Source organism: Fulmarus glacialis, unplaced genomic scaffold (assembly GCF_000690835.1).
Source record: "Fulmarus glacialis isolate BGI_N327 unplaced genomic scaffold, ASM69083v1 scaffold27155, whole genome shotgun sequence".
NCBI lineage: Eukaryota > Metazoa > Chordata > Aves > Procellariiformes > Procellariidae > Fulmarus > Fulmarus glacialis.
The window spans coordinates 24,842-39,187 of record NW_009214047.1 but is presented as its reverse complement, the minus strand read 5'-3'; the positions used below and the strand labels follow the sequence as shown (position 1 = coordinate 39,187).

At 37.7% G+C, this 14,346-nt stretch overlaps 1 protein-coding gene across 2 annotated transcripts in view; it reads right to left on the bottom strand.

The window, feature by feature from the left end:
- Window positions 1-304: 304 nt before the first annotated feature.
- Window positions 305-14,346, bottom strand: part of MTMR1 (myotubularin related protein 1) — a 36,673-nt gene continuing 22,631 nt past the window's right edge. For both annotated transcript variants that reach the window (XM_009578425.1, XM_009578426.1), the window contains 2 exons: window positions 13,393-13,569; window positions 305-895 (listed from right to left, as the gene is read on the bottom strand). In XM_009578425.1, the coding sequence (XP_009576720.1) occupies window positions 731-895; window positions 13,393-13,569 (342 nt within the window). In that variant the 3' untranslated portion in view covers window positions 305-730. The remainder of the gene's footprint in view (window positions 896-13,392; window positions 13,570-14,346) is intronic.

Genomic DNA, 14,346 nt, shown 5'->3' with positions numbered 1-14,346 from the left:
AATAAGTTTACCCCTCGCTCAGGAGGCTCAAACTGAACAATAAGCTAAACAGTCAAAAGACTTCATTTCAACTTGTACAAAAGGCATTAAAAAACCTAAAATACATGCTTCACCAAATATATTACATCATACAAGTCAGTGTGGTGTACTTGATAAATCCAGCTTAACTTCATCCACTTTTAATGGCATATTTAGTTGAAATGTAAAACTGACTACACTGGAAAACATTTATTTTAAAATCAATTTCCAAGTGCATTAATTACCTAAAAAAAAAAAATTGCTCTAGCAAAAAAAAAAAAAAAATATTACTGAGTGAAATGAGGAGCTCCCATCCAGAAAAATGTTCTGTGTAAGCATCATGTGGCATTTAATCTGATTCTCTCAACCAGGCACGGTACCCTAGGCAGTGTGAGAGGCATTTTTCTGTCTGCTTGGCAGATGGATTCCTTTCTAGAATGGTTAAATTGTTAGTTGCTCAAAACAAAGTTTAATTTCATAATTGGTGATTTAGCTAGAGATGTCAAAACACACGTGGGAACTGCCAACAAGAAAATATATCACATCTATTGAAGCTCTTTTTGGCCTCATCATGATAATATCAGACACAGAGTAAGGCATGTAGATCATAGCAATTACAAGTCACTCACAATCCTTTTGTGATGGGAAAAGCATTTCACCCTCCTCTCTGTATTACCTGACACAAATTTTTTCACATGGCTTTTGTTACACATCACACAGAGGTGTGCACCGGCGTGGCTGAATGGGAAGGAGATGAACCTCTATCAGAGGAGGAAGAAATGGATCGTGTGGCAGCTTCCCGCTGCAAATCTTCGACCTTCTTCTGAAGCTCCGTCCGGATGGTGAGGAGCTCTTTAAGATTTTGATGGATTGGAACCTGCCAGGCGAAGAAAGAAAAGGCTTACTTAGACTGCCAGTGAGTTATCTTCTCAAGCAATGCTTCCAGTGTTTCCTTCAGTAACACAATGAATCCAACACCTATGAATTTCAGTGTATCAATATTTAGGGAAAGTGTTTCTTTAGTCATTTGAAATGAAACATTTCAGCAAACAGTTGGCAGAAAACCTATTCAAAAGATTGTTTGCTAATGGGACACCAAACATACTCCAATAAATGTACCCCTATCCCTTACCAATACCACTTTTAGTCGAATTTAAAATGCCTTTCCCGGGAACTATTTCCCCTGCCTGTTGGGACAGAACTTACTTTGTAAAGACTAGAGTTCACAAAGCTGGCTCCACATGGAGCATCTTGTTACTCTTCTAACCAGGCATCTTTCCAAGAGTCTGACCCCTTCCAGCTTGTCAGTGAGAAAAGTGCAGCAGCCAAGTGAATTGTGTTTGTGGTGGACCTCCCGGAGTCACACTCTGATAAACCTTTCGTAGAAGTGGATCAGGTTTCTGCCTCTACTTCTGACAGTGCCCAAAAAACACCAGAGATGCACCACTCTGCATCAGACTTCTAGGCATTTTTCACGCTCATCTGGAACATTCAACTATATCATAGCTAAAGGAAGACGCAAGCCACACTGGTTTTTGCAGCTGGACCTGTTATCTCAGAAAAGTACAGAGAGACCTCCACTTCTTCCAAATGCCACAGAAAGGCCGAAAAAGTTTGACTGTAAATTGCTTTTAATTTATTTTATCCTGTATAAACGCTAATTGTTTACAGCTTTTGGAAAGAGCAAGATGGGAAAATAATTTAATTGGGCTGGTGAGACAATCATGGGGAAACGCAGCAATGGGAAACCTATGGATTGCTAGACATTGTAATTTATACGCTGGGATTCTGGAATGCCAGGCTCCAGGGAACTGCATTCACTCACGATCGCTTCCTACTGCTTAAAGATGATTACAGGGCTGGGATGCACACCTGAGCACGAAATTCTCACACGGTGCTATGTGAAGAAGGTATCAAAAACCAGAAAGGCTTTCTCTTCTTGCCATCAACACACAACTCAGTCACAATTTATGTTTTTGTGAACTCAGGCTTTTTAAAAAAAGTTCATCAAAAACCCATGCATTTGATTTCGACATTTTCAAAATCTAACACTTGTGTTTCTGAAACAGGAAAATACCATTTCATTTCTAACTTTAGTTCTAACTTAAAAGAATAAAAAAGCATCAAACAGTCTGGGTTAGGTCAACATCTTTTTGGCCATATGCTTTTTCTTGTTCGTGGCTTAGCCCATGAACAGAAACTTCAGTGTATTCACAAAGTGCTCCTCCCAGTACCCTGGGAGTCATCAATTCATCCAGCATGCCATCTACAGCAATTTTAAAAGCGTAACTTTTTGAGTCTTCAGCAGAACAATCGCTGCACACCACCAAGCTCCCAATGACCCCAGAGTCCTGCCTTCGCTATGCAATGAATTCCTTCTCTTCTTGCAATCTTCTCCTGCATCCGCCATACAAACTCTTTAGCAAGTGAGGCCACAAGTCTACAGACAACAGCCTCTTTCACTAATCAAACACAAAGCACACCCTCCAGAAAGCCAATCTCGTTTTTCTGAGGTGGTCTACAGAAAATGTATACACCTAAAAACATGGCAAAACTGAGTCTGGTGATGAACAGTTGGTGTCCAAGATGCTGTAATACACACTACGGAAAATTCAAATTTCACTGAAGACCAAGACTTTATGGAATTAGCACTCCCCTTCTATTTTTTTTTCTTTCCTCAAGTAAAAGATCCCTTCCTCATGCACTCCTACATCAGATTTCTTCTTTATGAAGACATCTTCCTGAAACACTTAGGTCTGTAACAGAGTGATTTACCATTGGTATCATCAGTCACGCAAGCCCTGGGTCACGGGAGATTTGTACACCTGATTTCTGCACAGCTTAATCATGATTCAGCATAACAGGCCAATTTCTCTTAGACACCTTTCACACAGGCATTAGCCGGTGTGTTCCACTGCACAATGCTCATAAACACTCATAAAAAGCAGTTCCATACAACTGGCTTTTGGGGAACCCACTACAAATCAGGATTTCAGGATACACTGCACAAAAGCTGCTGCAGAACTTGGCACACTGTGTAAAGTGCTTCAAGGAGGAAAAGTGTGGCTGCACATCTCAATCCTTCTTCTGCATTCCCCCAGAACCTAATTCAACAAGACATATACTCAAACTTTGACGCAAGTGCTGTCCTCCCTATGCGTCTATCTGAAAGAACAGCACCGCCTTTAAATAAATTAGCCAAATAACAATAATGACATTTTAAAAGTCTGTGTATATTCAAGTCACACAAAAATACTCTTCAACATTATGCATCCTTATGCTCTCAAAAAATTAGGAGGTGTCAGAATGAAGATTAATTCTCCAAACTCAATTCAGCCTTCCTGTGTATCTGTCTAAAATCGTTGGTTAAATAAACGTTAAAATACTAGTTTCCCCCTTGTATTCCTCCTTTATTCAGTGCACAGTTTGATGCTATTCAATTAGTCAGCAGTTATTCAATATTTAGTTTTCTTTGCAGTGTCTGACCCCATCCTTTATTTATTCTTCTGAACTTAAAATGCTTAGGTTTCCTTTTCTGTACTTTCATCTCATGTCAAGAAACAAATTTATTTCCATAGCACCCTAATGACGCATGGGAGTACTAACACTCCACTTTTACAGACAAGGATCTGAAGCAAGCACCTCCTAATTTTGGATAGCTTGATCTCAAATTGGTTTAACAGAGAACTTAGGAATTCTGCAATTTGGCCTTGTGGGCATCAAGCAGGACACCCAGTAAATAAGGAGCACACACATGGTGACCACTCTGCTAAAGGGAGATCACATTCCACAAGAAAGGAATCCTGTGGCAAAGCCAGGGAGAAGCTTCATTTCTCCAGAGCAGCATCCTGCTCCCTCACCCGTGGGACAATTTTTTCTTTATCTGCATGCATGCCCCCTCCAGCCTACTTTCCCAGATTGTATTCCATGGGTTGAACAGAAAGCAAAGACCTCCAACAGTTGGAGCGTTACTCACTCCTAGTTCCTATTCCCAGTTCGTCACAACTCTCATAGACTCTGTATCAAATCCATCTCTCAGTCCTTTTACTCTCATTTATTCTCAGTCCTTGAGAATTCACTGAGATTGTTCCAGCCTCAGACCTCCAAATTGGATGAATTTCTTCCAAGATATGAGCAGGCACATTTCTGAAACATAATCTCTCTTACTAAAATCTTGTGTTTGCCCTAGAGATGGAAAATTTACAGAAAAACAGCCCCTCGCCCCAACAAAAGAAATCTACAATACCAACATTTTCATATGGGAAAACATTTTTCTTAGTCACATTCTCATAAGCAACTGAGCATTCTTGGATGAAGTTTTACAAAACAATTAAGTCACACACACATACTTGGTGACTCAATACAAATCATTAAAGTTTGGCAAAGCTGTAAGCAAGGCAGAGTAGGGTCTTATAATGAAAAAAAAAAAGGGTCACCTTTAAAATGTTGGCCATCTTTTAATAAGTGCATGTTAGATGTAAACACTGCAAGACAGTTCTACATAAATATCATCATGCCATTTCACATGGTAGTGTAAACATGAACGGTTTTCTAATGTCAAGTCTTTCCCAGGAGAAGATTCTTGTACCTTGCCATTTAACACAGCATCGTGTAGATGCACATTGATGTAAAACAATAAAATTCCAAAAATACATTTCACACACTAAACTTCCAATAGATACTTTAATTTCGTGAAATAACATGTCAAATTCAGTCTAGAGAAATCTTTAGCACTTTCAGAGTATTTTCAAGCAGCTGACAGTAACCAATTTATTAGTGATAAAGGTCCAGTTAGAATTACATACTCACGGGGTAAGAAAAAGGTGGTGTAGGCAGCTGAAAGATATAAAAAAAAAATTATAGAAGTTCTTATAAAAAGACCTGAAAAGCAGCCTGGCATGAGGAGCTGTGTTTTCCCCCAGATGTCTTCAATTCTGCTACTGTAACTTCCCTTTTTTGGAAAAAGCAGCAAATTCAAATGCAAAAGAATGAAAAAATAGACAATGGTGCTAGGGGGAAAAAGGGGGGCAATGCCCAAAACAAAGCCTCAACCTCAAGTCATGTGTATTTTTTTTTAAATGAAACCATTAAGAGAATCAAATAGAACTGGAATTATGCAGCTTTCTGAAAGCCTCCTTCCATCTTGGAAGGAGGAGGAAGAGTAAGAGGACGAAGCATCTTCAAATTAATTCTGTCACAAAAACCATTCAAATAATAATAAAAAAGAAGTTTAGTTCATTTCCACATTTCCTAAAGACTTATTCCCAGGCAGACCTGTTGCTGCCAGTGTTTCCTCATACCATCCTGTGCAAATTCTTACAGATAACTATCTCCATTTTTGTCACTTCACACCATTACATTTCAGCGTGCGATTCCTCTCTCAAACAAAGCCTGCTTCAGAAGAAAATGGGTCCAACAACCTTCACAATAACACCTGTAATGGCTTGCTGTGAACAAGGTTCTCCTTTACTTTGCCACTTTAGAATAAAAGGAAGTGTGACAGATTCTGTAAGGAACAAGAAGTTTGGAGAAGATCATTTATTAAAAGATCTTGTTACCACCTTAACCCTGGAAGTGTATACTTGCAAAGCACAAGTAGTATCTCCATGGCAAGCTTTTATTACAGTCTTGTTAAGAAATCATATAATTGATTTGACTGAGATGGATTTGTTGGGAGTCTGACAGCAGATGTACTGTTTTCTACCCTCTCACGCCCCCTCTCAAATTAGGAGTGGAAGCTCAAAAGATGACTCTGGACCCACCACCCAGTCACATTCAAGTTATTTTTTTGCTGCTCTACTCCACGGTATCGATACCAGGTTTTCAGAAGAGTGTGCATCCTTTCCTTTGTAACACCAGCTTCCCAGTGTGTTGCTGCAGTAATGCTGCTAGGCAACACCCAGCCGCTACAGCCAGGTCCCCATCATTTCTGTCCGTACTCCGGGGAAAGCAAAGACCTACTTCTGCTGCACAAGAGGAGCCTTCGCAGATGAAACCTAACCTGGCAGTGCATCTGCGGCTTTGTTGGGCTGGAAAATTGGCTGGGCCATTGCTCATTAGGTCTTCAGGATGTTTTTCACATGTTATTTAAACTATTACCTCAATGTGCTGAAAACCAGTAAATTTTATTTCCGTTATTTAACAAAGTATTCCAGTAAAAAATAAAGTAGAAACATAAAGGTGAATATACCACATTTTAACAGATTTTGGTGGGTTAACCTCATCAAAAATTCTGTCATTTGATGATTTATAAGAAATAAAATTAGATTTCTCTAATCACATAAAATTTACTAAAAACAGATTAGAAGTTGATCGATCCAAAACAAAATTGCCATTTACATCTACTGTAGTTAGCAATACAATCCAACCAGGGACAAGAGTAAGGAGTTTGCCAGCAGCAAATTTACCCGCAACACCTCAAGACGATTTTTCAGGGTGGTTTTTTTTTTCCTTTTAATTGCTACTGTAATATTGACTCAAAAACTAAGAAGAATATGTCTGAGACTGCATATTGTTCCTATCCCCAACTCATAATGAACTTTTTCCAGCCACTTACCCAAACCCTGTGTCCCTAGTCCTTTTACCCATCCAGAGCAATACCCTTAGCACTAAATATAAGCTTTAAAGACTTATCCCAGTTGTCCATGATTCTAGCATCTTTTTGTTCGGTTTTAAGCTCTCACCAAGTTTTGTAGTCCTTTCCCATTCAAATCCCTATTTTTATTCCATTACCCCTCTCTCATTGAGTTATCTTAAGGAATTAATTTTTTGTAAATAAATTTAAAAATAAGTCAATTCATCAGGAAGATTCTATTTAGCGAAGTTCTTTGGTTTCTCTAGCCTTTTAACAATTCACATTTTTGCCCATTACAACATTCTTTCAAGTTTCCAGTCCAACTTTTCTGCATCAAGCCATGATTAAACTTAGGACCTGATCCCCCTCCTATACAATCTATTCACCTGTATTTACCTTCTACTCTTGCAATTCTTCCCTGCTACTTTTTTCTCTCTTCCCTTCCTCATCTATGATAGTGCCAGTTGCCCTGTCTCTCCAGAGAGTTTCTTCTCTCTGGTATGAGCAGTTTCTTTCCCCTGTAAGACTTGACATGATTCTCCCACTGCTAGTGATACTTGCAGTATTTGAAATCCCACACCCAACCAGTAAAAAACAGCAAAATGCTGCAAAGTTGAGTGAGCCAAGTAACGTTCTTCACTCAGAAAGAACCGACTGTAGGTTCCTGCAAATGAACCCGTTAAAATGGGTGGGGTTTTATTTTTCCGATTGGCTAGCTTTGCTGCCTATTTCATTCAAAAGCAGATACTTTTCCTACACTTTAAAGATAAGGTATCTACTGCCTATAATGAGCTGAAAAATACTTAGAACACTGCTAAAGAAACATTCTTTATTACCTAAAATACCATTGATATGAAACCATTTTTTAAACTGGATTATCCACATGTACATCAAAAGCAGAACCTGGTGTACTGTAACTCTCAGAACACACCACTTCACAGTCTTTTGGTGAGGACTTGAGGAAAGATAAAGTTGGCTTTTTTTAATTATACCCACACAGAAACTACAATTATGCTATACAATATACATACTACAACACATAAAAAACAACTAGACGTAAGACAGTTTCATTTCCTAAAAAATTCAAACCTTCCTCTTCACAGAATTACTACAGTTCACTTTCAGTATTGATTTTCAGGTTTTCATTCCCAAGTAATCCTTCAGGATTATGGAGTGCTTTTGGATAGCAAAATTTGTCAACACAAGGATAGGTATAAAAGAAATTATAATAGCTACTTCACTTACAGTACCGCCAAGTCTTAATTGGATGGATATCTACTGTGTATTACTGTACTAGCTCAAGGACAGTCATTCACATGAAAATTGTTCAACGGTGAATGCATTTTGTCTTGTTCAGCAAGTATACTTTATCTATTTTAGCAACAGGGAAGAAAGGCTGCAGAGGAAAATGGTTATTTTAAATTCATTGCTTGAGTTAAGGCTGTCGTTTTTTCAAAAACCTACTCCGTGCATTGGAAAGACAACAGTATCTTTCACTTGAGCTTTTTGTTCCTCTTCATGAAGAGCTGGAACTCTGACAGACTTGCTTTTAAAAGCTAGTTAACAGTATACTCATAGAAAAAGGCAATCTCAAATGATGAAAACAGCAGTTTTCAATAATAATCAATACTTCTACACTTATTGCAGAGGTATGCTCCGGGGAAGCCAAGCAAAACCCCCGGCCTTCTGGAAAAGCAATGACTAGCAAACAGAAATTATGAATCCCACCATGTCAGAAATGGAACAGAGATTTTTGCAAACAACTGCATAGATTTCCAGACTCAGGAAACTCTACACACTACAAGCTGATGCCATTGCTTGTTAAAACCTACAGCCCATTTAGATTTAGAGATCTGATAGATTAGAGCAATGCTTTGAGTGCTTGCTCTTCAAAATACGTTAGAAAATCCCCAAAATGAAGATTATTTGTGCAGTACTAGTTTCTCCCTTTCTGTGCGTGTTCTGATGCTGTGCTCATTACAGGATACCAATTTTTTTTCTTTAAACAACTACAGATTTTTTCAGCACACAGGATAAGCAGCTAGTCTTTATTTTATTCCGTATCAATTGAATGCTGAGAGTTTTATCTGCAGATGTAAATTACCTGCAGTAAATCAGACTAAGTCAACGAAATCTTGACTTAGACACTCAGATAGAGAGAAACTGTCAGGTACTGTAAGAAACTTGCCTTGTCTCACAAGAAATTCTGCGGTAAATGCAGGGATGAAACCTCCTTAACTAGGGCAACATTCAGCTACCTAACCCACACAGCGATTCCTTCTCCTGACATCTCCTGCCTCATTCTTTCATGCAAAAAGATGGACTCAAGACCATGGATCGCGGACCAGCAATGCCAAGCATTTCCAGAGCCATATGATGGCCCTGTCCTGCCACAAAATGGTGTTAAATCATGTGTATGAACTTCGAAAATATTACAACCATTGTCAACATGTTCAGAGAGGAAAATGCTGGGCAACTTGACTGAAGGCAGGTATAAATAATATGAACACCCCACATGCCAGACAATAAGTCCTATCCTATTATGTGCAGGATAAAGCATCTCAGTAATTATGTTTTCCAGTTTATTCTCAACAGTTTTTCCAGTGACGCTTAGCATCTTATTTGTTCTTTTAAATATGCAATATTTTGTGTTTATTGACACTGAAGTTCAGCTGACATCTAATGACTCAACTGTTCAACATATCAAATCCTTCTACAATTCTATACACAGCATAAAAAAAAAGCAGTAATCATTGTAACTTTTTTATATGTTTTCCAGATAATTTCTTTATATCCTGAACAAACAGTTATTTACTCCTACCTTTTCCTTTCCTTTTTTAAAGCCAGCTGTTAACCTATGAACAGAATTTCCCTGGCTTTTCATGGGAGCTCCGAAGACTGCCTTTAGCAGATGCTCCCATTCCAGTAGCTGAATTGAATTCCTAGGTTATAGATGGTGCTAGACTTACATTCTGGATGAAAGTCTACACACACAAAGAAAAGAATGAAATTTGAAAAACTTATAGGGATTCCTATGATATTGTCTCTAGCACAGTGGCCAAATTTCCAGAACAGAGCTTGAAGAAAAATTAGCAGGCATAGAAAAATTAAAAAAAAACAAGTTTAAGCGCTGTACTCCAAGGGTTAAAATGTCATTTCCCAGAAGTCATAAAAACAACTAAACATATCTTAATGGACTATGTAAATTTTGTGACTAAAATACATTCTTTTCCTTGCCTCTCACATAGGAAGGCACAGCCTGAATTGAAAGGACCAGAACTTTTACTCATGCTCTGCATATATGAATGATAAGAGTATATTAGTTCAAAAATACTGCCCCTGCAGAAATAATATTCAGGAAAATAATCTGTTGTGTTCTCCCCACCTTCCAGAGTTGCCCAAGCAGATAACTAACTGACATCTGGCAGCCAGAACTCCTCAAATCAATGTAAAGAAGTAGTCTGAATGACTACGTAGGAAAGGAAAGAGAAATACATGATATCAACTGAAAAAATTGAAAAGCATCATACAATCTTATCTATTCCAGACTAGTAGGGTCATCTGTGAGTCCAGTAGCAGGTACCCACAGAGCACATACCTCTGTATGAGAGAATGAAAGAGCTTATCTTCCACATGTCACATACAAATACACATTTCTCCAACCCAAGGAAAGGGCAAATATGAAAAAAACCTCTTCTCGGTCAATGAACTCAAATAAGATAGGATTAAAATCCATCTAATTTTCTTGGGACAAGAAGTCAATAATGATGTAATACCTCCAAACTGAAACCAAGGAATGTTTTATTTCACTTAAGAATTGGAATGACCTTGTTGAAGCACAGTTTAGCAAAAAGGGAATCTACAACAAATGTCCATATTTAACCTAGAATTCTCCACATTGTTCACTTCTCAGACACTTGAGCTTTGAACCCTATGGAAGGAGACTGTGCACCACCTAATTGCACAGCATCTATTGCAATACAGCTATAATCCTAAAGCGAGGCTCTTGATGCAAATAAACACCATCAAAACCACCAATTCAGCCTTCCACAAAACTTAGATAGAACTGAAAATATATCATTATAAGCTATTTTTTATTTACAGAACATAAGAATATCTCTGAACTCTATATATCCTAGTGCAATGACGAATATGATCAAACCTTACTGTACTGTTAGAAGTCTGATGAGACACAGATATTTGAAGACAGAGTAAAACAAAGCAAATATAAATGCTTATATCCAGTTAGCATTCAGTAATTTTCAAATTAAAAAAATTAAAGGTGAGGTATGCTCATTTCCAATAGAAAAGTCAATGAAGTGCAATGATAATTTCTCTCAGTCCATTTAAAAACTCAAGCCTCACCCACTAATAAAGCTGAAATTAGAAAACCTACAATATTGCCTCAAACCAAAAACTGCCCTTTTGTTCTTGAGAGTTTCCTCTCCCATACTACAAAGATGGTTGATAATGGGTATCAAACATCCATTCTGATTATATTAAAGGACTAATCTTCATCTTCCCTTAGACTCATGTAATTAGACATTTCTCCTTTTTGGTGAGCTCCTAGAAAACAATAAACATTTTCTAGTTTCCTAAAGAAGTTTTTGCAGCTGATAAAACAGTATGTGAGGTTGCCTTGAATTGCTATTCACCAGAGAGCTCTTCATTAACATTAAATATTTAACTTTCTCTTATTCCAGTTGAAAAACAAAAGAACCACATTAAAAGTTATGCAACAAAACCACCTTTTCTCAGCAGGTGCAGATGCCCATTCTTTTAATAAATCCACTGATTGTTTAAGAAATCTTTTCACTGAAGATAAGTGAAGACCTGCTGGGCGTCGCAATGGTGATTGGTTTTTTTTGCTGTTACTGAATGGGTCTGAATGTTACTGAATCGGCTAACAGGGTGTGCAACTAGACAATGCAAATACAGAAGAAAGCAAACTCAGTATATTGTGATTACAGACTGTTATTTACTTGTTTGCATGAGTTTGTGCTTTCATAATTAGATTGGAGAACACAATTCTGTAACAAAAACCTGTAATTTCTGCAGCAAATTTATCCAAGTAGATGTGAAACACTTCCGAGTATTTGTAACAAATATCACATAAATTCAGGCCAGAGGTAAGAGGAAAGGCAAGAAGACGTATCTTCACAAGACAAAGCTAATGTGATAGATCTAAAAAGTTGGAACAGTTGTATTAGTTCTTCCAGAAAGGAAGGTGGTAGTAAAGGCGGTTACCAGGATCATCAACTTTTGCTACCTTCAACCTGCTGATTTGAGGGACCTGTTCTCAAAGACCAATGAAGGTCGATGATTCACACGTGCTGGAGTGCCTGAGTGCTCTCCAACAGAAGCGGACAGAGCGCTCTCCAACAGACAGGCAGTGAGCAGAGCTTGCCACTAAGTATATGACAGTTCTGATATCTTCTCATTATGTCATCTCTTCCCCACCCTCATCTCTTTTGGATCAGGACTAGCTTTCATGTGTGTTTACAAAGCCTGCTCGCTTTCAGGGCCTACAGATCTCAATTAAATACAACTAATAAACTGACACTGCTGCAGGCCGATTATACTAAAATGTGCATAAACCATGCAAACGTTTTTCCGCAAATAGGCTAAGGGAAAGATGATATTTTGCTAAAAAGCAGCTGACAATTTTACTTTAAAACCATAAAGATTAAAATACACCATCTTTGAAGTCTTAACACATGCTAACACCCAACAGGTACCTAACAGTCATAGGACTGCATCAACCAAAATAGAACAAGTAAGGGAAACAAAGCAGCTCAGAGGAAACTTCTCAGCGAGAAAGCAAGCAATCCAGACTTTTCCAGGACCTTAAAAGGTATTTCTCAGATGCCTGGACTTCTACCAGTGTACTGTCCTTGAAACTCATCTTGGAACAACATCTTTTACAACAGCCTCTGACTTGTGGGTGTCTAATAAGTTTGAAACTCATGTCTCATTCTAACTGCTAGATGATGAAAGCAGCTTTCGAGCAGTCACTTAATACAGGTAATTTATCATAATATGCTTGGGGGTATCTTGGAATGTTACCTTAATAAAGAGATGGTGTAGCACCCTCATGTATATTATGGTTGGGACACAAACTGAATGTTCTTTCTTCAGACTTCTAAGCATGAGAGCACATGGAGTATTTGTCTGACGAGATTTAGAGATTTATCTGAATAGCAGACATTACTTATAAGAACAAATACTGGATGAATCAAGGAGCACGTATAAGGAGTGTTTAAGCTTTAGCATGCCAGCTTGAAACCGTAAAGGTCAATTGAAAACAAGCATCTATGTGATGCTAAGTTTAGAGAGCCTACAAAATGAGTCGGTACGTAGTCCAATTCTTTCAGAAACTGCTGCTACATTTTACAACATTGTTGGTAAAGGGCAAAACATGACTGTAAACAAAGGTACACGAAACTCTACAAGAAGGTTAAGGCAATGAAAGTATTAAAAAGTGTTACAAAGTATTATAGAATGTTATAAAAGTAATCTTCTGACAACAAAGACTGTTAATCTGTTACCTTTCAGAAGCCAATAAAGTGATACTGTAACTCCCTATTCTACTGGTGACTTTAATGAAAACATCATTTTACCAAGTTTGAACACATCCCCATCATCTTCAAGAAAATCACCTTTTCCCCTATCAGCTGAAATACGTGCAACAGATGAGCACTTTTGAAATTAACTGCTGCATTTGGCACTATGAAAAATAATAAATTTTTTTAATCTCTGTGCTCTTCACTAAAACATAAAAGTCATGGGAAAGCTCATACCTGAGGCCGCATCCGTGGGTTCCATCTGACATAGTAGTTCACCCATAGTTCCAAATGGTTCAGACTGGCAACAGGATACAGGACATGGTTTTCATAGTTTACGTAGAAAGGATTTGTGAACTCATCTAACTGGCTGTTTATATAGGACCACAGCGACACAGTCTTTGTGCTTACCTCCTGATTGGGAAAAAAAAAAAAATTAATTATATGGATTGCAAAACCTTAAAATGAGGTTAATATCTACATATCAGTAATTTTGTCTGTGAAATTTACCTTATCTACCAGAAAATTGCAAGCACTCTGAAAACAATTCCAGCAGCTGGTCATTAAACAGCTTTAAAACTTTAGCAAAACATTTGAATACTTATTCTGGTCCAAGGCTAACTGAGAAAGGAGATTCAGGCATATTATTTTCAGAGACACTAAGGTCTAGTTGAGCAAAAGAAAGCTGTACTGCTCGTAATTTACAGCAATGTTTACAGCTACTTAAATATACACTTACACACTGACCAACTAAAAAAAAAATTAAATTAGCTTTGACAAGAAAATCAGTGGAGAGATGTAGTTTGGAAGATCCAAAACAGCATCTGTGAAAAATAATTATTAAATTCTCCCACTCACACTATTTGCTGCTATCGATTGATATTATGCTTTAAAATGCCTACTTTATCTTTATTTGCACTTGAAAGTTGTATTATTCTAAATGTAATCAGCATAATCATGGTTAGATCAAAGATTGGAAATCTGAACTTATATCAGATTCAACTTGCAATTTTACACTTCTCCAGTGTTGTAAAGCATGTGTTTCTACTACCGCTGTGTCTTAAATTGCATTTCTTTATTGAGAATTGCATCTGACTATTCATTTATGAAAGAAAGCTGTCTGGAAATCCTGCATTTGCTGAGAACATGTTATTCAGCTCCATCTTGTGGTATTTACATGCAACTTTTTCC